The sequence below is a fragment of the Pipistrellus hanaki genome (genome assembly GCF_964339955.1).
Source record: "Pipistrellus hanaki genome assembly, chromosome: 8".
In the NCBI taxonomy this organism is placed as follows: Eukaryota; Metazoa; Chordata; class Mammalia; order Chiroptera; family Vespertilionidae; genus Pipistrellus; species Pipistrellus hanaki.
The window spans coordinates 67423206-67445969 of record NC_140510.1 but is presented as its reverse complement, the minus strand read 5'-3'; the positions used below and the strand labels follow the sequence as shown (position 1 = coordinate 67445969).

At 53.1% G+C, this 22764-nt stretch overlaps 3 protein-coding genes across 22 annotated transcripts; 1 reads left to right on the top strand and 2 right to left on the bottom strand.

Annotated features, from left to right (window-relative positions):
• The first annotated feature begins 1313 nt into the window (after positions 1 to 1313).
• On the top strand, positions 1314 to 5343 carry ZFAND2B (zinc finger AN1-type containing 2B). 5 transcript variants are annotated; one of them, XM_084891648.1, is made up of 10 exons: positions 1314 to 1389; positions 1495 to 1567; positions 1839 to 1933; positions 2093 to 2224; positions 2843 to 2994; positions 3690 to 3782; positions 3892 to 3952; positions 4039 to 4106; positions 4667 to 4739; positions 4849 to 5343. In XM_084891648.1, the coding sequence occupies exons 2-10, from the start codon at positions 1513 to 1515 to the stop codon at positions 4867 to 4869; spliced, it is 750 nt and encodes a 249-aa protein (XP_084747774.1). In that variant the 5' UTR covers positions 1314 to 1389; positions 1495 to 1512; the 3' UTR covers positions 4870 to 5343. The 5 variants fall into 5 exon arrangements, with proteins under 5 accessions (XP_084747774.1, XP_084747770.1, XP_084747772.1 ...); XM_084891644.1 differs by having other exon boundaries at positions 4822 to 5342; XM_084891646.1 differs by having other exon boundaries at positions 4944 to 5341.
• Positions 5344 to 5458: 115 nt separating this feature from the next.
• On the bottom strand, positions 5459 to 12948 carry ABCB6 (ATP binding cassette subfamily B member 6 (LAN blood group)). The gene is made up of 19 exons (XM_084891623.1): positions 12113 to 12948; positions 11660 to 11797; positions 11224 to 11410; positions 10922 to 11023; positions 10562 to 10745; positions 9602 to 9723; positions 8954 to 9063; positions 8693 to 8758; positions 8401 to 8526; positions 8170 to 8246; positions 8023 to 8086; positions 7819 to 7904; positions 7552 to 7609; positions 7230 to 7334; positions 6655 to 6829; positions 6410 to 6522; positions 6063 to 6157; positions 5921 to 5989; positions 5459 to 5741 (listed from the first exon to the last, which is right to left on the bottom strand). Exons 1-19 carry the CDS (start codon positions 12659 to 12661, stop codon positions 5630 to 5632), a joined length of 2538 nt encoding a protein of 845 aa, XP_084747749.1. The 5' UTR covers positions 12662 to 12948; the 3' UTR covers positions 5459 to 5629.
• Positions 12949 to 13323: 375 nt separating this feature from the next.
• On the bottom strand, positions 13324 to 22656 carry ATG9A (autophagy related 9A). Of its 16 annotated transcripts, none has more exons than XM_084891633.1 (16): positions 22545 to 22656; positions 21515 to 21571; positions 21001 to 21132; positions 20843 to 20886; positions 20026 to 20090; positions 19090 to 19251; positions 18756 to 18897; positions 17769 to 18517; positions 17534 to 17687; positions 17251 to 17430; positions 16629 to 16877; positions 16248 to 16426; positions 16023 to 16146; positions 14996 to 15221; positions 14670 to 14815; positions 13324 to 14386 (listed from the first exon to the last, which is right to left on the bottom strand). In XM_084891633.1, exons 3-16 carry the CDS (start codon positions 21101 to 21103, stop codon positions 14381 to 14383), a joined length of 2529 nt encoding a protein of 842 aa, XP_084747759.1. In that variant the 5' UTR covers positions 21104 to 21132; positions 21515 to 21571; positions 22545 to 22656; the 3' UTR covers positions 13324 to 14380. The 16 variants fall into 16 exon arrangements, with proteins under 16 accessions (XP_084747759.1, XP_084747754.1, XP_084747752.1 ...); XM_084891628.1 differs by having other exon boundaries at positions 16023 to 16140; XM_084891626.1 differs by having other exon boundaries at positions 16023 to 16140; positions 22456 to 22630.
• Between the last annotated feature and the right edge of the window lie 108 nt (positions 22657 to 22764).

Genomic DNA, 22764 nt, shown 5'->3' with positions numbered 1-22764 from the left:
GCAAGAGGCAGCTGATTGATGTTTCTCTCACCGGTGTTTCTAACTTGCTATTCCTCTCCCTTCCTCTCTGTACAAAAATCAAAATATTTTAAAAAATAAAAACATTTTTTAAAGAATAGAACTACCACTAATTAAATACATAAAATGTGCTTTGCACTTTTCTAAAATGAGTTGATACTTGTTTTTTCCCCTCACAATCCTGAGAGATACATACTGTTATTCACTGTATTTTGTACACAGTCTTAACATTCCAGAAGGCCACAGTCCTCGCTGAAACCGGTTTGGCTCAGCGGTAGAGCGTCGGTCTGCGGACTGAAAGGTCCCTGGTTCGATTCCGGTCAAGGGCAAGTACATTGGTTGCGGGCGCATCCGGTGTGCAAGAGGCAGCTGATTGATGTTTCTCTCTCATCGACGTTTCTAGCTTTCTATCCCTCTCCCTTCCTCTCTGTAAGAAAAATCAATAAAATATATTAAAAAAATAAAACCAGCACTGTAGGTAATTCACATTCACACTGAAGTCATACCGTTCAAGGCACTGTGCTGGGTGCTAGGAACCTAACAGAACCAGGTAGACATGGCTCCTGATTTCCCAGTATATTTGTGTGTGTTAACAGCTGATTACAATAAGATGACACGGCCGAAACCGGTTTGGCTCAGTGGATAGAGCGTCAGCCTGTGGACTGAAAGGTCCCAGGTTCCATTCCGTCAAGGGCATGTACGTGGGTTGGGGGCACATCTCCAGTAGGGGGTGTGCAAGAGGCAGCTCATCGATGTTTCTCTCTCATCGATGTTTCTAGCTCTTTATTCCTCTCTCTTCCTCCCTATAAAAAAAAAAATCAATAAAATATATTTAAAATAATAGTAATAACAAAGGAATTAAAAAAAAAAGATGGATGCTAGAACAGAACCAGAGAGGTCACATAGACGGTGTGCTTAGCTCAGACTGGGGATGGTGAGGGGAGCCTTACAGAAAGGGCGTCAGAGCTAAGCCTGGAAGGAAGGATCTGCAGCTCTGGAGAGAAATCTGTACTGTAGAGAAATATGGGAGTCAGCTGGGGAGAGTAAGTGCAGCCGTGGCCGTGAATGAAATGGCTAGGTACAGAGTGAGAAGTGGACGAAGGACCGTCTTGTGAAAGACCCCAAACCACTCTAATCCTCCTTCACCCACAAACCACCTGTTCTCGGCTTCGCGGGTCCTTAAGTCCAAGCACAGTCCCGAGCCAGACCGTGCACTCACGGGCGGGGCTCGGCCTGCTGTGTCGCTCCTCACGTCGCCATGCGACTGCGCGAGATGTGCCCGCCCTGCGCGATGACGTCAGTGCGCGTGCGCGCTGCGGGAGGAGTGGACCTTTGGGCGAGGAGGCGCAGAGGTTCCGGTACCTCGGCTAGGTAGGTAGAGGATGGGGAGGGACAGGGAGCCCCCCAGAGTCCGGGATCGCAGTCCGGACCCGGAGCGGGAACCCTAGAGGTGCTCAGCATCGCTTCTCCCAGCAGGCCCCGCTCGGCCCAGCGATGGAGTTTCCGGATCTCGGGGCGCACTGTTCCGAGCCGAGCTGTCAGCGCTTGGGTGAGGGCGGAGCGCGAGGGGGTGGGACCGGGTGGAGAGGGGCTTGGAGCTGCCGAGGAAACGTAGGGTGGGCTCCGGGGGCTGGAAATGCTGGGAGGGGCGGGCTCGAAGGTGAGACGGTGTCAAAGGGGGCGTGGCTAGGGAGAGTGGACTAGAGCCGGTGGTTTGTTGCAAGCAAGGAGATGTTTTCCTTCCTCCGCGTGGAAGGCTTGACTGACCCGGAATGATGTCAGGGTCCCGCTGGACCTGCACTCTGCCATATCCCCTGCAGATTTTCTGCCGCTCAAGTGCGACGCCTGCTCGGGCATCTTCTGTGCAGACCATGTGGCCTATGCTCAGCATCACTGTGGATCTGCTTACCAAAAGGTGAGGGGGCAGTCTGAGGATGATGAAGGATGCATGCAGAATCCCTGCAATTCCTCTGCCTCCTGCTTCCTCTCCTTTATTATCTGAGTTTTTTTCAGGACCAGAGATTTGGTTGAAGTGGGAGTGGGTCACAGACTGAGCTCTGTTCCTTAACTATAGGATATCCAAGTACCTGTCTGCCCACTCTGTAATGTGCCTGTGCCTGTGGCCAGAGGGGAGCCCCCTGACCGTGCTGTAGGGGAGCACATTGACCGAGACTGTCGTTCGGATCCAGCACAGCAAAAACGAAAGGTAAGCATTGAAGGGGTTGGCCGTGACCCAGCTGGGCTTATGGATGCCTGGAAATCTGAACAACTATTCTTTTTTTTTTTTTTTTTAATTGACTTCAGAGAGGGAGAGGGAGAGAGAAACATCAATGATGAGAATCACTGATCAGCTGCCTCCTAAATGTCCCCCCTCCACCACTGGGGACTGAGCCTGCAACCCAGGCAAGTAACACACCTCCCCCCCCCCCCCCCCCCCCACCGACAGGAACCCAACCTGGGACCTTCTGGTCCGCAGACCGATGCTCTATCCACTGAGCATAACTAGTCAGGGCCTGAACAACTATTCTTTTTTTTTTTATATATATATTTTATCGATTTTTTATAGAGAGGAAGGGAGAGGGATAGAGAGTTAGAAACATCGATGAGAGAAACATTGATCAGTTGCCTCCTGCACACCTCCCACCGGGAATGTGCCCGCAACCAAGGTACGTGCCCCTGACTGGAACTGAACGTGGAACCCTTCAGTCCGCAGGCCGACGCTCTACCACTGAGCCAAACCGGTTAGGGCTGAACAACTATTCTTCTTGGGTTGGAAAGGGGGTCAGAGTTTCAGCAGAGACAAACCTTCCCAACTTCACCTCAGATCTTCACCAATAAGTGTGAACGCGCTGGCTGCCGGCAGCGGGAAATGATGAAACTGACCTGTGAACGCTGTGACCGAAACTTCTGCATCAAGCATCGTCACCCACTGGACCATGATTGCGCTGGGAAGGGGCACCCAACCAGCCTGGCAGGGTAATTGCAGCCAAGTCTTCTACTTACCTATGGGACTATCCCATCCTTTTGAACTGACTCAGTCTTTTTATTTTATTTTTATTGCTTTCAGAGAGGGAGAGATAGAAACACCCAAGATGAGAGAGAATCATGGATCGGCTGCCTCGTGCAAGTCCTCCACTGGGTATCAAACCAGCAACCTGGGCATGTGCCCTTGACCAGAGTCAAACCTGGGGCCTTTCAGTTCACAGGCCAATGCTCTATCCACTGAGCCAAACCAGCTAGGGCTGACTCAGTCTTTATAACTACAAGCTGGGAAGTTTGAACCCTCTCCTCTTTTTTAAAAATATATTTTATTGAATTTTTATAGAGAGGAAGGGAAAGGGACAGAGAGTTAGAAACATTGATGAGAGAGAAACATCAATCAGCTGCCTCCTGCATACCCCCTACTGGGGATGTGCCCGAAACCAAAGTATGTACCTTTGACCAGAGTCGAACCTGGGACCTTTCAGTCCGCAGGCCACTCTATCCATTGAGCCAAACCGGTTTCGGCAAACCCTGTCCTCTTTGACTAGGGAGTCTTAACTTCCTTTTCAAGTGCATATTTTTCCAGACTGTTTGGAGGAACTCCCTCCTGAGTTCTCTAGTAAGGCCTGGGGGGGAGCATGCCAGCTGATTACTCTAGGACACATGCCAAGAATGTCTCTTCCCTACAGACTTGCTGCTATCTCTAGAAACCAAGGTCTGGCTTCTACAAGCACCGTCCCCAGCCCAAGTCAGACCTTGCCTTCATCTCCCTCTCCCAGCAGGTAGGCCTCCCCATTTCTTCTCTCCCTTTTCCTCCTTCATATCTCTGACCTCTGCCTCTTATTTTTCTTTCTCTTTTTTTGACCTCTGCCTTCTGAATGTCTGCCTTAGAGCCGCAGCCCAGTCTCCATCATGGACCGCCCCTCCAGTGATTGCTTTGCAGAATGGCTTGGTGAGTTGAACAGAAGTTGAAAGACAGAAGCAAACACACACAGAGTCAAATCCAAGGCAACTGGTCTTGTTTTTCTTTTTTTGCAGAGTGAGGATGAGGCTCTGCAGCGAGCCTTGGAATTGTCCCTGGCAGAGACCAAAACCCAGGTCCCAAGGTAAGAGTATGGGATGTGGGAAAGAGATAGGTGGGATGAACTCTGATCTGTTGCAAGATAATAGTTAGGCCTGGCCAGCATGGCTCCATGGTTGAGCATCGACCTATGAACCAGGTCACTGTTTGATTCCCAGTCAGGGCACATGCCCAGGTTTTGGGCTTGATCCCCATTTGGGGGATGTGCAGGAGGCAGCTAATCAATGATTCTCTCTCATAATTGATTTTTCTCTTTCTCCCTCTCCCTTCCTCTCTGAAAGCAATGAAAATGTATTAAAAAGGAAAAGAAAGATAATTGCTAGATACTTGGGTCCAAAATTAAGCTTACTAACTATATGATGTTTGACAAGTTTTTTTTAACCCAGTAGGGTCTTAATTTCCTCTATAAAATGGGATCATACTAATACCTACATTGTAGAGTTGTATAGAAATTAAGATAATATTCAAAAGTGTTCAGCAAAAAAAAAAAAAAAAAAAAGCGTTCAGCACAATGATGCCTAACAGATCAGGTGCTTATATTTTAGATAATATTGTCATGCAACTTAAGCTGCTCCTCTCTCCCAGTTCTCAGGAGGAAGAAGACTTGGCTTTAGCGCAAGCTCTGTCAGCCAGTGAGGCAGAGTACCGACGGCAGCAGGTATGAGGATGGGGTAGAGATGGGGTCGTGCACTGGGAGGGAGTAGGGAGTTTTGGGGGCGGTTCTTCTAAGTGGTTGAAAGTTTTGGAATGGTGGTTATCTTTTTCAGTATGACTCCGGCCCATGCTGAGCTTGGAAGTGAGGACTGCCCACTCATTTCCATGACATCACACCTGTCTTCTCCTCCCCCTCTCCTTGCTCCAGGCCCAAAGCCGCAGCCTGAAGCCGTCCAACTGCAGCCTGTGTTAGGGCCTTGGGCTTGGGGAGGGAGGCTTAGCTGAGGAGGACTGTGGCCCTCACATCTCTAAGGTCCACGGGGAGAGGAGGCCAAGAGCAGCCTGGAGTGAAGATGAGGAGTGACTGTTTCCAGGGAGCATCAAGAGAAACAGCTGTAGGACTCAGCCTATAGAAGGCCCTACTGGCCCTCCAGCTGCGTGGGAGAGAGCAGCTGTGACTGTTCCCTGATTGGGCCCTTGGAGGATGCTGGCCAGGCCCCATTCAACTCCTTGCATCATGTCATCCCCCTCACACTGGGGCTGCCTGCACGTGTAGGGACAGGGAGGGTCCTGGGGAGAATAAAGCATAGTGGTAGTTAATAACACATCCAAGTGGTGTGTTTCTTTCTCTTTGCCAACCAAAACCAGTACAGTCCTGTCAAGAATGCTCACCCAATCTAAGAGTAGAGGCCTACTGCAATATGCCACATCAAGAAGTCAGTGTTCCTAGCACAGTCCACACTTTTATTTCCCCAAAAATAACTACTGAAAGGTCCCTTACCCCCACTTTGGTTAGCACAGCACCCCGAGGCCGGGATAAACCATGCCATGGAAGAAAGGTACATGTTATTCCCTTTCAGTGACCCTTTGGGAAGGAAGTAGCCATGACTTTGGTCACCATGCTTTAGGCTGGGTTTTGGTATCTTCAACGATTTCATCCTGTCCCTGCTGCTGTAGCCGCCACATATCCGCATACATCCCGCCTCGGGACAGCAGAGCCTCGTGCCTGGAGCGAGGAGGAAAGCAGTATAAGTCCCAACTATCGGTTTTACCACAAGAGTCCTCGCCACCAGCCCACAGAGATAACGGATTTGGCGAGAGAGCTCCTTCAGAAATCCCTGGGACTTCACAACCATATCCTGGGCCCATGATTCAGAGGCCTGTTCACCCTGCTGTGCCCCTTACCGTCCTCTCTCCACAATGCAGCCATCCTTGATGACGAGGATCTGGTCAGCATTGACCACAGTTGAGAGCCTGAGAAGTCAGACACCAGTTACCCACTGCACCCCCAAAAGTGGCCCCGCCTCCTGCTGCCCCGGTCCTGTACCTGTGTGCCACTACAATGGTGGTGCGGTTGGCGCAGACTTTGGCCAGAGAAGACTGGATGGCCCTCTCATTAGATGTATCCAATGCTGACGTTGCCTACAGAGAGGGTTTGGGTGAAACAGCCCTTGCCACCCAAATTCCCAGTGGAAGGAGGATGCAAGCTGCTGGCAGAGGTCTCGGGTATCAAAAAGAACCTTGTTTGCACGTAAGAACTGTAAGGTGTTTTGTGAAGCATGGATTTCTGGATATCCCAGATGGAAAACGGAATGGCATGGACACGGGGGGGGGGGGGGGGGGGGGGGGGGGGCGGCGGCGGGAGGGAGGGGTGAAAACTGCCAGGGCCCTCACCTCATCCAGCAGAATGATGTTGGGGTTCTTAAGAATGGTGCGGGCGATGGCGACCCGCTGCTTCTCCCCACCGCTCAGCTTCAGTCCCCGCTCGCCCACCTGCGTCTCGTACCCTGTGGATATTGCCCACTTCCCTCAGGTCACACATGATAAACTTGGTTTCTGTGACCAGACAAGGCAAGGAAGGGATGGAACGGGGCAGAGGGAGTAACAGCCCAGGGCAAAACAGGGCCAGGGAAGCTCACCCTCCGGGAAAGCCAAAATGGCATCATGGATGCCTGCAGCCTTGGCGGCAGCCTCCACATCATCATTCCCAGCTGTGATGCGGCCATAGCGAATATTGTTGGCAATGGTGTCATTGAAGAGGACGGTATCCTGGGGCACAACTCCAATGTGAGACCGGAGGGAGATCTGGGTCACCTGGGGCCAAGAGACCACATCCCCGGGCCTGTGAGATCCCCCCAGGCCTGGGAGGAAGGATGGGCTGGCAGAAAGCACATGGGAAGGCCCTGGGTAAAATTCCTGCCTCCACCACCCAAACCCTAGCTGTGTGGATGAGTCTCTCAACCTCTCTGAGTCTGTTTCCCCATCCCTAAAAGAGAAAAGACCCATTCTCTCCTGGCTTCCCTAGACTGCTACAGATGTTTGTCTCCTGTCCAGCACGGTTCATGACTCTTTCCTGTGTAGATAAGATGGTGTTAGAAAGGCTAAGGTCTCCTGCCCCAGCTTTTTGCAGAGGTGAGGTCTCCTCCTCTCCCTGGATGCTTAGCACTTCCCATTCTTTTACACACAATGACATTTCCTTCCCAAACAACCTCACCTGTGAAATGTCCTGACCATCTATTCGGATGCAGCCGGAGCTGATGTCATAGAAGCGAAAGAGCAGACGCAAAATTGTGCTCTTCCCTGCTCCAGATGGGCCCACCTGGTGTATTGGAAACAGAGGGAAACCCATTCTTAGGGCTGTTGGCTTTTAAGGCTTTTTCTCCAATAGAGCACCATTGACCGTGGAGGCTGCCACACTCACACGTGACCAGACATGACAGGGCTCTCTAACTCTCAGCCTGGGTCACAAGCTACCATGGGCACTGGAATAAGGGAAGATGGAGGAGGCTGGGCCAAGTGGCTGGGTTTCCTCTTACCAGGGCCAGGGTCTGCCCAGGCATCACAGTGAAGGACACATCCTGCAGGGTCTCCCGCCTGCCAGGAAGAGCGAGTGTGGTCAGCAGGCCTGCTGCACTCCCACTGCCCCCTTCCATCACCAGAGCTATTTTTCGACCCTGACCCTCCCGAGTAGGCTCTCTTCCCAAGAAGCAGGGATGGCTAAGAAGCAGGGATGAGGGGCAGGAAGGCAATGAGTAAGCAGAGTGGGTTAGGGTCCAGGGGACGGTAAAGGGGGAGGGGCTCACCCATCAGCATAGCTGAAGTGCACATTCTCAAACTCAATCTGGCCCCTCTGGAAGCGAATGGGCCCCGCTCCAGGAAGGTCCTTCACCTGGGAGAGTGTCACCACGGTGTGGCGCTGTTACAGGTCTGGTATCCTCCAGACACCACAAACACCACCATGTGGCTCCTCTCACTCCCCCAAGCCCCACTCCTCTCTCTTCACTCACTTCTGTCTCCTCCTTCAGCAGGTCAAACATGTTCTCCATGTCAATGAAGTTGGTTTGGATCATCCTGCAAGCAGGTAACGGTTGGAGCTCCTCTGAGGAGCTGGGGAAATTATGCACTGCACAGGTGAGGGCCAGGGATCAGGTTACCTGTAGTAGGTGCCAAACCAGTTGAGGGGCATATACAGCTGGATGATGTAGGTGCCAAAAAGCACAAAGTCCCCGACCTGTGGAGATCCGGGGAAGAGGATCATGCACAAGAGGCCTTCAGGTTATCACTCTACTCACTTCCTGTCATCTCTCTGCTTCCCACCCAGGAACCTGGTGACCAGACATAGAACCCAGGCCCCCTCTTCCCTGTCCCCAGCACAGTTCTCTCACCTGGAGCTTCTGCTCACTGACAAAGTATGCACAAAGCAGCGAGCCAGCAAGCAGCCCACCTCCAATCACCAGGTTCTGAGTCTGATTTAGTAAAACCAGTGACGCGCTTGACTTCCACTCCAAACCCTGGGGAAATAACAAGGGAGAGAAGAATGTCACGTATGCGCTGACCAAATCAAAACTTGGGCCCAGGCACCTTCAACCTCATAGCCCAAATTTTATTCTTCTTGCCTCTGGCAATTCCACAAGGCCAGGCCATTGCTGTCAGTAGGCCTCAAACTAGCGTGCTCACCTGATATTTAACGATGGCTTCTCGATAGCGTTCCACTTCATAACCTTCCGCATTGTAATACTTCACCTGATGAATTCAAAGCCCCGTTTGACATGGCTGCAGCATTCAGCACCCGAATCATTGCTTCCAGATCCCCAATCCCTCCTTCCTTCCTAATTTTAAACATCTCGCATCCCGCAGCTCTTCTGGAGCCTCGGGGGTCCCAGGCACAAACCTCCATATTTCCATGCTTCACACCACTGCCACTGAGGCCTCTGTTACCGTTTCAAAGTTTAGCAAAGAGTCCACGGCTCGTGCCCGGGTAGCATTTTCCTGTGCGTTCATATCACGTCGAAACTTTGTTCTCCACTCAGTGACAATAATGGTTAGGGCTACAGCATGAAAGGAGGGAAAAGGAGCAAAGATCAAGACAACATTTTCAACAGCAGAAACCACATATGTATGTCTGCTGCCTTCTACACACTAACTCTATGTTACATCCCAGGGACCTGAGTTCTAAAGGGAGAACGTCCCAATCTCCCTGAGGGAAGTGGCTGTGTCCAAGATACCTTTGCAGCCTGTACGAAGCCTCATCTGTGAAAATGCTTTTGATGAGCAAGTCAAGGCAAGCTGCATTTGTGACATAGTGAGCTTTCTCCTTGACTCATATCCACAACGAGGACCTAATGTGACCACAACGCCCTGCTCCTCCACACAGGTTTCCCCGAGCCCATAGGTAGCCACACAGGTTAAGCTAAAGTTTCTGTGGTAGAGGAATATGCCCATCCACCATAATAGGGGAGCTGAGGAAACTATTCAAATCCACTAATCTATGGTCTTCCAAACAGGGTCACCCAAGTGGGGTCAGAGCTCATGCTCAAGGGGATCCTTGGAGAGTTCAGGGAGCTGGTTTCACCAAGCGGCACTCACTGAGGTAAAGACTCATGCACAGGAACACGATGAGGCCAAACCAGGCGTTGAAGAACATGCTGAAGTAGATGATGCCAATGATGATGTCAGCCAGTGTGGGGAGAACGTTGAATACCAGGTAGCTGGGAGGGGAAGTCAAGTGACAAAGAGAGTTATATGGGCTCAGAGCCAGCAACTCCACCTCTAGCAGTTTCAGTGTGGTGGTTTGTTTTCAACAGCAACAGACTGCAATCAAGCTAACTGCCTCTCAGGAGGTGGATGGCTAAAGTAAACACAGCATGCTCCTCCAACTACAGAATGCTCTGGGTCTATCATAATGAAACAGGGAGATGTATTTATGCTCCAATGAGAATACATCTCCATAACGTTTTTGTTAATAATGGGATTGTAAGGCCCTAGTGGTCTGGCTCAGTGGATAGAGTGTCAGCCTGAGGACTGAAGGGTCTCGGGTTCGATTCCAGTCAAGGACACATGCCCAAGTTGCAGGTTCGGTTCTCAGTGGGGGGGGTGTGCAGGAGGCAACCAATCAATGATTCTCTCTCATGGATGTTTCCATCTCTCCCTTTCCCTTCCTCTCTGAAGTCAATAAAAATATATTTCAAAAGCAAAATAATAATAATAATAATAATGCAACTCTGAGGATGATGCCTATATTGTGATACCACTTGTTTTAAGAAAAACCTTCACAATACCACTTTAGTTCTGCGAGTATGCACATATACATGTAAAAATGCCAAGAAGCAGAACTCAACATACTAAATGCAGTGGGAACCTCTGAAGAAGTGAGCAGAATTCAAAAGAGGTTTGCTCTCAATCCACTTTAAGTTATTACAGAGCATATGCACATTAATCTTATTAGAAAAAGAGGGCGAAGGGGCAGCTTCTCAAGCTGGATCCGTTCTCAGGCCCCCTGCTTTTCTTGCCTAAGCCCCTCACACCCCCTTTCCATGGGCTTGGTACCTGAGCAGCCCAGTGACACTGGATGTGCCCCGGTCAACCACTCGCAGCACCTCCCCTGTTCGGCGCCCCAGGTGCCAGCGCAGTGAGAGCTCATGCAGGTGGGAGAAGAGGCGCAGCTCCATCCCCCGAGATGTGAACTGCTGCACCCTGATCCACAGGAATGTGCGAAGGTTGCTCACAAAGCCTGGGGGGAGCCAGGGGAGGCTTCAGTAGAGCTAAGGGGACAACTGACATCAGCCCAGCACCCAGACGTGAAAGGCCAGAAAGCACCAAAGAGCCCAGGGGAGGAATGCCTATGGGAGAGAATGATCCGGAGGAGAGGGAGGGGCCAGTACCAACCAGGGTGAGAGTCCTGCATACCTGTACTGCCAGTGCCACCCCCCTGGAGGAACTTGAGGAAGACATAGGTGGTAACAGTCCAGGCCAGGGAGTTCCAAGGTGCCTTCTCAGTCAGCAGGTTTACTATGGAAAAATGAGTATAAGCCCACTTAATGCCCCCCTAGGCCCCTCTTCAGAAGAGACTGCCCCAGGCACCAACCATAGCTTTTTTCTGACCACCCAGCTCTCAACTCTGTCGTACTGCCCTGGATTGACCACCCGCCCCCGCCCTCCAATCAGTCCATGAAGGACCAGAGAGCTAAGCTGGCACTCCTCCCCCTCACCTATGTTCCTATAGAAGATGGGGACCAACACATTCAGTCCCCGGTCCAACCCCATGAGCCCCAGGCAGATGAGGACAACAAGTTGCAGAGCTGGATTTCCCCGAGGCCATAGGTAGCCACTCAGTAGCCGGAGCTTCCTGCCAAGGTCCCGCCAGGTAGACGCTGGTGGCCCCTCTGTTGACTGAACCTAGGATGACGAAACACATAGAAGACGGGAGCTCAGAAATCATAAAGAAGTGCACTAGATAGAAACCTTCTAGGGAAAATGTATGGGATTGCAGATCCCAGGCATTTTAGACCCACAAGCCCTGATGGGATCAGAAAGGCTAACAAGGCACAATGTGAGATTTGGATAAGAAACAAGTCTATTATGGTAGGAAAAAATGACAGGAAATGAAATACAGACAGACCCTAAAGTTCAGAAGTTGAGGTGTACCTGGCTGCTTTCTACATCTTGATCATCTTCATTAACCCGAAACGTGTAGGACTGGGGACGAAGTCCGGGAGCCCAGAGCCCCAGGACAAAAAGCCCTCCAGAGACCACATAGCGCAGCACCCACAGGCCAAACTGTACCTAGAATGAAACATGTGAGGAGGGTATCAAACAGGGCCAAATCCCATTGTTACTACTAAAACTGGGTTGGGGACAGGTATAGGTAGGGGATGCACCCCGGTCCTCCTCAGGGGCCCAGCATGTAATGGGTTGAGGGGGAAAAAAACCCCACAATGACTCAGCACAACCACGCCCTACCCGCTGGCTATCAGCTCTCGGCCAGAGTCGGCCCCTCCCTTTTCCTTCAGTCCTCACAAAGCGTGGAGCCAGTATGACCAGACATCCTTCTTCCCAGCCCCTGCCACCCATGCTTCCACTCTCCCATGAGTCCCTCACCTGCTGGCCCAAGTCAGCCCTTGCCCACCACCACTGTGGGCTGTTCCAAGACACCAGGGCCAAGTTCTCCGCTGCAAAAGCCACAGTCCAGAGGAGCAGGAGACCGGGGCTGTGACTGAATTTGATCCAGGCGCCCATTGCCAGCTTCTGCCGTGCCTGGCTCCGTTCCACAACCAGCAGTCCCAAGCCACAGGCGCCGGCCAGGGTCCCCAGTACGGAAGCCAGCAGTAGGTAACCTGGCAGCGGGGCCCCCCGCGCGGTGCCCACTCGACCAACCAGGCTGGCCAGGGGCAAGGCCACCTGAAGTGTGGCCAGAAGCAGCTGCAGCACGTAGGGAGCCACACGAGGACCGGCCCCCCAAGACAGCGCGTCGGAGACTGCTGGCCGCTCCCGGCGCTTGCAGGGAAGGGCAAGAAGCAAGGCCAGAGTCCCCAGGGCCATCAGCACTGAGGGCGTGAGGGTGAAGAAGAAGCAGGGGCTCAGGCCACCCTTCGCCCAGGCCGGACCCACGGGCCCTTCGGCCTCGCAGTAGTTGCCCACAGTCACCATGGCAATGCGTGGCCGCCGACCGAGGCTGCGGGGACTGCGAACGGGGCCAGCCGCTTGGGGAGGGGCGCGGGCGCCGGGCAATCTCGGGTCATGGAGCCGCGGGGGTCGCTGTCAGGGATGCACGTGGGCCCGGCCACACCGCCCGCTCGCTCCGCGCGTGCGCCGCCGCCACGCTCTCGGCGCACTCACGCAGGGCACGTCCGCCGTCTCTCCCGGCCGCGGCCGCCCCTCGCTCGCCGGCGGGACCCCGGGCTGAGCGGTCCGCAGGGCAGTCCAGTGTCAGACTCTTTTGCAGCAGCTCCGCCCACCGTAACCGCCCAGTCCCTTCCCAGTCATTGGCGATGTCGCCGAAGGGGCGGGGTAAGGGGTGCTGTGGGGGGAGGGGGAGGGAGAGGCAAAACAAACCAGCGGAGTCAGCTCGGTCACGTGCTCAGAGCGGGAAATCTGACCGCCCATCCGGCTGGAGACCTTGACCTCCAAGGAGTCTTGGATCGGAAACGGCCCTTTTGCTAAGCCCGCTAGCTCGTTATGTCCGAGACACCGCATAGGCCCACTTTCCTACAGGGCCTGTCCCGGTCCCCAACCACCTGGAGGGATCACATGTACCCCACTCCGCTTGTCCCCAAAACCCTACCCGTGGAGACAACATGGCCGCGACCTGGTCAAAGTCCCTTCTTTATTAAGGGTAATCAAGCTGTACACAGTCCCCACCACGTTCAGTTTCACTGTGATTTCAGGCAGCGCAACTCACAACTCACAGCAGCGGACCAGAGTCGAGTGAGGGTGGGGCTGAGGGTAAGAGCTGGGTCCCAGCATGCAATGCGGCAGCCCAAAGCCTAGGGCAAAGCCATCCTGCCGCCCCTTTGTCCCCCTCTAGGGGACAACAGGAGGCAGGCTAGAGCTCTCTTGCTGGGAGGTAGGACCAGGGCATACTCGAACCCGTCCCTTGTGCAAGAGGGAGGGATGGGGGTACAATAAGCAGTAATGGGGTCCAGGAAGGCCTCAGTCTCCCAGGGGCCATCTGAAAAATTGGACAGGGCAGCAAAAAAATGTCCATCCTGCTCCTGTAATTTAGAAACATCCTTAGTGTCAAAAGATAGCGTGAGGAGCTGGGAGCTAGGGCCTCTACGCCAACGCAAACCAAAAGTTGAAGAGAAGGGAAACAAGCGAACAGAACCAGAGCAAGCAGCTCACATGCCAGTGATGTGCAGGAAGGGAGGGGTGAGCAGGCTGTAGCACTGGGAGAAATGGGGGTGAGGTAAGGGCCACAGCCTGAGCTGCTCATCTGTTCAGGGTGGGGAGAGGGAGGCCACAGAGGTTGAGGGTCCAGGCCCAACCTCCCCACTCCACAGTTGGCACAGGTTCTCCCTGGTTGGCAGCTTCTGTGGTGGGAAGTCCTCTGGAAACTCATAGGGGTAGGTGCAAAGGTGGCAGTACTGGGGCTGGGCTGGGGACCAGTTTCTAGCACCACACTCTGAGCCAAGTGGGTTCCTGGGGATGAGGCTCGAGTCCTGTGTGTCCTGGTTCCTAGGCCCCCGATTTCTCTCCTGGAGCTGTGGTGAGCCCAGTATTGGCACCGCTCTTGGCCAGGCACGGACACACAAACACCATACGCGTGGAGCCAGGCAACACTCAGAGAAGCCCTCTGTGGCAGGTGGATGGGATGGCAGGGCAACAGATGCCTCCATCCTGGGGCATAGGGACCCTCCTCAGCCTTGTCTAGACCTGTGGAGAGAAGAGGGTTGGTAGTAGAGATAGTCTTCAGCTGTCTGCTGCTTGCTTAACAGAAGCCTGGAGATAAAAGAAAAGGAAAGCTTGATTCTTGGGGAGGTAAGCAAAGGCAAAATCAAGGCCTGTATTTCAGAGCAGGTGAGGAAAGAAAGAGGAGTATATTTTGGATGAAAGGGTGCAGAATCTCTGCTTGAGAGGCCCAACTTTCTTCGTGTGAGCTGTGACCTCAGCCTGGCAGTTGCTATTTTGGGCTGTTAATAGGTCCTAGAGCCCTTACCTTGTGCACCTGAGGGGGAAGCTCATCCTCAGAGCCCTCCTCGGGCACAGGCTCTGGGTGCCTTGATGCTGACTGTCCATCTTCAGCCCACCCGCCAAGGGGCAGCCGGGAGAAGTGAGAGGGAGCCCGGGGCACTGTGCCAGGATCTAGAGACACAAGTAAACATACTCTTAGAATGAATACAAACAGGAATGAGGGAAAGGGTTCTGGGGTTGCCCTGGGTGGGGACAGAGAGGTGTTTTTCTCCTTTCTGGTCCCTCTGACTTCCTTCTTCACCAAGAGGGATGTGAAGAAAGGCTGTGTCCTCCTGAACGTCCGCTGGATACCTGTGATGCCACCGTAGCGCCTCTGGAAGCCCCCCTGCAGGGCAGTGGTCTCAGGTGCTCCAGGCCGGGGTGCGGCGGCACAGGGATAGCTGGCAGAGCGGGGGATAGGTTGGAGGTGCCGGGCACCTTCTCCCCCCTCTTCAGGAGCACTCTCCCCACTGTCATCACTCTCCCGGCGGTGCCACACATGCCTCTCAGGTTCAGCCTGGGCCTGCTGCTTGTGGAGCTGGGAAGTGGAAGGCTCATTAGTTGGGAACAGAAGGGTATCTGTCTGAAACTGCTGCTCTCCTCCATAGTATCAGCCAGTTCCTATTTATACCACCTCACCTAGAATCACTGACCTGAGCGTCTATTGTGTTAATATACATAACAATATACATACATACAATGTTTTACAGGTTAAATTCTTAGCAGATCCCTGGAATGAGCCTGGGCAAAGGTTATATTAGCACCCATTGTATCTAGTCACTTGATTCAAGAACTAATTATGGATCTAAGTGCCAGGCACTCTTTTAGGTGCTGGTGATATAACAGTGAAAAACAGACCAAAATCCAAGCCCTTTTCGGGCTTATATATACTTTTTTTTCTGATATACTTAGGAGGAAGGGGGAATATACAATAAACAAATAAGGGAATAATAAAATATGTCAAATGGTAAAGTACTATGGAGAAAAATGGAGTGGGAAGATTCAGAAGGGCGGGCAAGGGAAGTTTTTCCTTAGTGTGGCCAGAGACGGGTCACATGGAAAAGGTAAGAGCAGAGATCTGATGAGGAGGGAGCCATATAAATATCTCAGGGAAAGGGCTTCTTGGCAGGGGAAACCACAGTGTGTAAAGGTCCTGAATGAGAATAAGCTTGGCTAAATGGATAGTAAGAGGGTATATGTTGGAATGGAAATTTCAGAGCAGGTAAATGGCAGGGCAGAGATTTAAACCTACATCTTGCTTCTCCACATCTAAAACCCTCTATTCCATTTTTCAACTGCTACTTTGGGTCTGTGGCCTTGCTCCTTGCTGCCCACTTACCTGGTGCATATAGAGGGCGTGCAGGCTCATCTCAGTGGATGCATATTCTGACAGCACCAGGCTCTGCAGCTGTCCTTCCCACACACTGCTCCCAGAGCTGGCTGTCCTGGCATCCATCCTGTCCCTCCCAGCACAGACAGACAGCAGTTATTAACATTTCTGAACTGATATAAAAATACTAGGTGCTACTGCCATGCCCTCCCATCTTGGCCCACCTCTGCTCACCCGGAGCCTGTCATGGTACTGGGCGCCCGGCCCGTGGAAACCTGGCCAGATTGCAGAGGGGAGAAGGAGCACAGGGCAGAGGCGACTTCAGTCCTGTGCCTTGAACCCTGCAGGTCTCTGGGCAGTGAAGGACCGCGGCAAGATGAGCCGGCCACTACATTTGCAATAAGACTCAGTGGCTATGAAAGAAAGGGGTGACAATTCTCAGGGCAGGAGGGAAGCCTCTGGGGCCCCCAATATTTTTTACATCAGGAACCAATGGCACAGATTGAACAGAGAGAAGGAAAACGATAGGGTAGGCCCTTCCGCCCCATGCCCAGTCCTCAACTCCAGCTCCTGGAGTCCACTCTGCCCATCATTTCCCAGCCCCCAGGAACACACCTCAGACTCAGATTGTAGGGACTGGATGGATGTAAAGAGGGCATTTTCAGGGAGTACACCCCCTTGGGCAAGGCCAGCAGCTGCTCCATCCCGCTGAACCTGTTCCTTGAGGAAACCCAGGAAGGCCGTGCTCTCACGTGGTGGCTGCCAGGCAGGGTTGGTGATGGCAAAGTGCATAAGTGACAACTCTGTTTTCCCGTCCTCGGCTTGCTGGTACACTGAGGCCTCGGTCTGACCAGCAGATAGCCACTGCACGAGAGAGGCCACAGTGAGGGGATAGTCCTCTTACAGGAACCCTTTTTTTACCCTTCCTGCTAGGGAGATGTTTGCCCCTGGAGGACAGAGACTGCAATGTATCTTGTCCGTGTTCCACAGCTAACTCCCTGGTGCCCACCCCAGGAGTGGCCACATGCTGAGCTAACTGCTTGATGTGTGCCTTTCTCAGGAAGCTTCTTGGCCAAAGCTGCAAGTTTAGGGCTAACATCCAGCCCAGACTCCTGTTTACCAAACAGTGAGTGCCTGGAGACAGGGCTGCTGTTTTTGATGTGCTGGCTCAGGATAGATACCTTTCTGCAATTTGCCAGCACTGTCTCTAGCCGCCTGTCCCCTCCTCTCCCTGTACCTGAGGGTGCCCATGCTGGCGAACATCCATCTGGGCAAAGGAGCAGGTATCTCCAACACCAACGACCTCCACGGTGAAATTGCGGAAGAAGTCTATAATTTCCAGGGCCCGTGGACGCAGGCAGAAGATGAGGATGAGGGGTGTGACAATGGGGCTCAGCAACTCCTCCAAGATGAACACCTACAAGGGAAGGGACCACAGCCATGAGAGCAGGAGGGATCCCCGGCCTCACCACCAAGCTATCAGCCAGTTTCTAGCAGGCCCTAACTCCAACTCCACTCACTGCCTTGTACTGGAAGAGCTGGGCAAACTCGTCCCGGGTCTGCGAGCGGTGGGCATTACCCTGCCAGTGGTCGGGCATGTAGTGGATGTGAGCGAGGATCACGCGGAGCAGCTGCTCAGGGCAGAACACCATGTGCTGGTCTGGGATAAAGGACCTACAGGATGAGGGTCACAGTGAGATGTCAGCCTTGCCAGGGAATACTAGTCAGCTCGCTCCCACCTGCTACCCTGCCCACCTGCACACGGTCACAGTGACCCCCAGGAGTGTGACGGTGGTGAGGACGTGTTCCACAGCTAACACATCTTCGTCGTAGATGGTGAGGGCGATGAGCACGGCCAGGATGGAGCCAGCAAAGAAGGCGCCATTCTTGGCCAACAGTGTCAGCAGAGGTGACAAGAAGCAATTCATGTACTTGGAGGCTGGCTTGTAGCCACGGTTCAGACGGGACTGCAGCTCATGCTCCAGCTCGTTGAAGTGGCGGAGGTAGCAGCGGCCATAGAGTGACCAGCAACGAGCTCCCAGGGCCCCAGGCTCCCGCTTCAGCACCTCAGCGTAGCTGAAGAAGGCATAGAGGATCTGCCAGATGAGGATGAGGGGGCACAGCAGGAAGTTGGCGATGCCAATCCAGAGGATGCGGTTGCTGAGGCGCTGGGCCAACTCTAGCCGTTGCCCCCCACGTTTGTACTCGGCCTTGAGGCTCCACTCATTGAGAAACAGAGAGCCAGGACCCCAGAAGAGGATCAGCTCGAAGTTGTACTTGAGGCCACGGGTGAAGAAGACAACCTCCCCAAGGCCAGGCAGGCGGAAACGCAGGGGCAGGAGGGATTTGTTCACCAGCGCCACCATGTAATTCTGGAATCGGAGGATGCGGTGGTATATGTCCAGCTCTGTCAGCTCACGCTTGTGGATACAGATCTGGTGCTCTTTCTGGGTCTGCACGATCCGAGCCTGCACTTCCTGCCACGTGCAGTATGGAAGGGCAGACTGTGGGGTGGGGAAGAGACAAGGTGTGGGAGGTGGGATGGTTGCCTTGACCCCTTGCCCTCCATTACCCAGAGGCTCAGGGGTCCTATGCTTAGTTGAGTGGAGCCCTTAAGCAGATGCTCCCTCACCTGCCAATGACAGCTGAGGAGGCCTGATGCTCAGGAATACCCCCCACCCTTACCAAGGTGAAGAAGGCATCTTGGGCTATGACGCTAACTGCCTAACTTCCCAGGCTCACCATGGGGATGCGCAGAGCATGCAGGTAGAAGGAGTGGATCTCCCAGTAGCAGCAAATGTTATAGATGAACTTGATAAGCCGGTGGACCCAGAAGACACCAGCGATGACCAGAATGGTGATGAGAGAGCCATTTTCCTGAATCCTGGTGGGGTAAACAATGGCGAGAAGGGGTATCTTTAAGGATTCTTGGCAGATATGCTGCTCTCCTGGAGGATTCGGCAAGGCTGGGCCTGAGTCTCTGTTCTAGGGGATGTGTTACTGCCTCACATTCCACTCCACCCCCACCTTCGATCAGAACTACAGACTCTGATGCCCTCTGACCTGCAGCCCTTACCTGGCACTACAGACTTGGGCAGGCAAAAAGGCATCTGGCAGAGTGACCTTGACGGGCTCGGTAGGGTGAAGACTGTGGTTCACCATCTTGTTGGCAAATAAGATGTCATAGTCCACACAGCTGACCAGAAAGGTGGTGAAAGCAACCACAAAGAGGAACTGCCTGGGGAATTAGGAAGAGGGGGCGCAGCCCAAGTCAGAGAGGCACCAGTGAAAGAGCGTAGAAAAGAGAGGAGTCTGGAAGCAGCAGAACAAGATTAGGGAGCAGCCTCTAGGAAATGGAGGGGCTGGGGAACTCCTAGTGGGCTCTCTCTATTGCTCAGCCCTACAAACAAGCTCCTATTTTTTTTGCTTTTAGCTTCAGGCCCTATAGAATCAGTTTGCTTCTGTCTTTCGCCTCACAGTAATCTCTGCCACTACTTACTGGACTCTTTCAAAAGTCTTGATTGTTGTCACTGGTTCCTGGTCCCTGACTTTCTTTTGAGATAGTAGTTAGAAGCCCTTTGGGGATTTGAACTCTTTTCTTACTGAGGGACAGTTTCCCAACCCCTTCCTCTTTGGCAAGGCCATATGGCTCCTTCCTCTTAGAAGGCTCTCTGCCCAGCAGCAGGTCTAGGGCGCAACCAAGGCAGAACAGAGACACTTTTCTCAAGAGGCTGGTATCTCTGAACCATGCCCATTCCATTGGAGCGCTGATGAAATGATCAAGTCTCAATTCTCTTCATGGAAGAGACAGAACTTGGAAAGCTTATATGGGAGATAAAAATGGTGAAGGCTGTAAATTTTGGTGCCATATCCAGTCCCTGAAATGGAAAGGTTTGCAGCATTTTGAGCCCAGGACTAGATGCATTGGCAGGTAGAGCCAGCGGGGAGCTCAAGGAGAGTAAAGGCTGAGATGTATTCCTTCACCAAATGATCCACCACTTTTTATACTTACATAAGCTCAAAGATCTCCCCGATGAGCATACAAGTGAAGCCATTCTTCTGGTGTAGATTATAAACGTGTAATTCTTAAGGAAAAGTGGTTTGTAGAGATAGCAATTAAGAGCACAGACTTTGGTGTCACATACCTGAGCTTAAGTCCTGGCCATGTAATTTTGGCCAAGTACTTAACCTCTTTAAGCTTTTGTCTGCAGTGATATATTGGGGGTAACAGCACCTGTCTCATAGGATTATTAAGTCTAAGACAATGCATGTAAAGTATTTATCACAGAGCTGACACAGAGTGAATCAAAAGACATTAATTATTATGGTTATTAGCATCCCATCAAAAAGGAGGATTATTCTCAGAGTGGTTCCTTATAAATAAACACCACAAAGTGAAAGGCACAGCCTGGTCAGTGTGGTTGAATGTCAACCTATGAACCAGGAGGTCACGGTTCAATTCCTAGTCAGGGCACATGCCCAGGTTGTGGGCTTGATCCCCAGTGTGGGGCATGCATAAGGCAGTAATTCTTGCTCATCATTGATGTTTCTGTCTCTCCTACATTCCTCTCTGAAATCAATATAAATATTAAAAACAACCAAAAAAAAAAAATCACAACACTTAAAAAAAAGTAAAAGGTACATAGCTCTTGGTAAATGTGGGATATCATTACTTACAATAATCATTACTTCCCCCATCCTCCTTTAACCTCAATAGTTCCGTCCCCTTACAGGGATTATAGTCAAAATCACCTCAACTTCCCATCAGAGGCCTGGCTTAGAGAGCGGCTAAACGTCCCGCAGCTACAACACAGAGACACAAAGGATATTCGAGAGAAGAAGAGGTCGAGGTTTTCGATGTGGTGCCAAGGTGCTGTGGGCACAGGAACAGAGATGTCAGAGCCCTGAAGGAACGAAAGCCCCTTGCTCCCCACTCCACCAACTCTCCCCCATGCCCCATCTCTGGCTGTCATGGCCAAGAACTTACACTTGCTCCCCTCAGGGACGTGCACCAGCAGGTCCTCCTCTCCTGGGGGTGAATCGCTGTAGGAGGCCTCTAGGCGCTGGTATTCAGTGTCAAACTGCGCCATCACCACCGCCCCCGGTCCACCTTATCCACCTGCCAGAAATGAGGATAAAGAGACCCAGGGTTTGCTTGTCTGCTGTCCTGCCTACTAGACCAAGAGTGAGAAAGAATCCTTGGTTCCCACTACCATCTTCTTGACTGAAAGACAGAGGAGAAGGAGTAATGAAAGGATAGGAGTAAGTTCAGGGCTTGGGCGACCTTAACTGGCCAGTGAGGTCAGTCATTCCAAGAGCCTTTCCTGAGTATATGCTGAGGCCTGCTGGCCTGAAGTCAGACTCCACCCCTTTGGGGGATCTGTTTCATTTTCTATTAGTAGAGAGAAGGGGCCCTCTCCCTGCCCTTCTGGAGAAACCTGGTCTCCTAAGAGACTAGCAGTTTGGAAGCATTTTGTAAACAAATAAGCACATGGTCTTACCAGCTCCATGGACAGTGTCTGTTTCACTCCAGCTTTGATGTCCTGGCTCTGCAGCTGCTGGAGAAGATGTCAGGCCCCAGAGAGTAGGGAGTGGGGAAGGAAAAAAACATCTTCGAAGGCATCCCCCACCCCACCCCCCCAACCCCACTAAGAAAGGGCCAAGCCTGGGAAAGCCTAGGGTTATGCGCATTTCCTCTGGTAGCACTATAAAGGACCACTCATTCAACTCAAGAAGTGACTTATTGAAGCTGTGAAGACTGAGTCAGTACCAGCCCGAGGTCTCTCCATTGCTCCACCTCAGCCTCAGAAATTAGGCCAACAGGGTCCACAAAGCCACAAACCCAATGAGACCTTTCTGGTCAACCTCTTCCCCTGCTTCCCTAGCACTGAAGGGACAGCAGGCAAGCATAACTTCTGGATGGGAAGTCCTGACCAGTCCGTGTAGATTCAGATCCAGGACGAACTGTGTGTTCTGTAGGTCCATGGAGCCAGGCATGGTCCAGGTGGCACTCACCCAGTCTTGGGGCCCTGGAGCACGGCTCAGCCTGCCCCGGGTGGGATTCTCTAGGTTCGTGAGGGCCCTGGGTCCAAAGGAGCTGATGAAACCCTCAGGGAACTCACCACTCACCGGGCAATGTGGACCCAGGGCCCATGGAACCCCAGCCGGCCGGGCCTGGGCTCAAGGGTTCTTGCGGATGTTGGCGGTGAGAGCCCGTCCGACAGTTGACACCCGCGGTGGGCTGGGTTGCTCCCCCCCACACCCAGTTGCCACGACTGGAGCCCAGCGCGCCCAGGACGGTCCGGCCCGGGGCTCGGCTCCCTACAGCGGACAACCCTGCGCGCGGCCCCGCCGCCTGGCGCGCGCCCGCCCGCGTGCCCGGTTATCAAAACACTCCGGCCGCGCGCCTGCGCCCCGCCCGCGGCGCCCCTTCCCCCGTTACCCGCCGCGAGCTCACTCCGGTCTCCGCGGGCGCCCTCCGCCTGGCCCGGCCCAGGCCCTGAGATACCAGTACCCGGCCTCGCGGTTCACCTCGGGAACGTGACCCCGCGGATCCTGGGGATCCAGCAGCTCCGGAGGACTCGACCCGACCCAGAGCGCTAGGCCCGGCGTCTGCCACTTACTGTCACCGGCAGCCAGCCTGGCCAATGAGCACGGCGGGGCGGAGACACGGCGGCCGATTCCCCCCCCCCTCCCGCTCCGGGGGCGGGACTAAAGGCGGGTCCTGAGCGGCCGGAAGGCCAATAGGGCG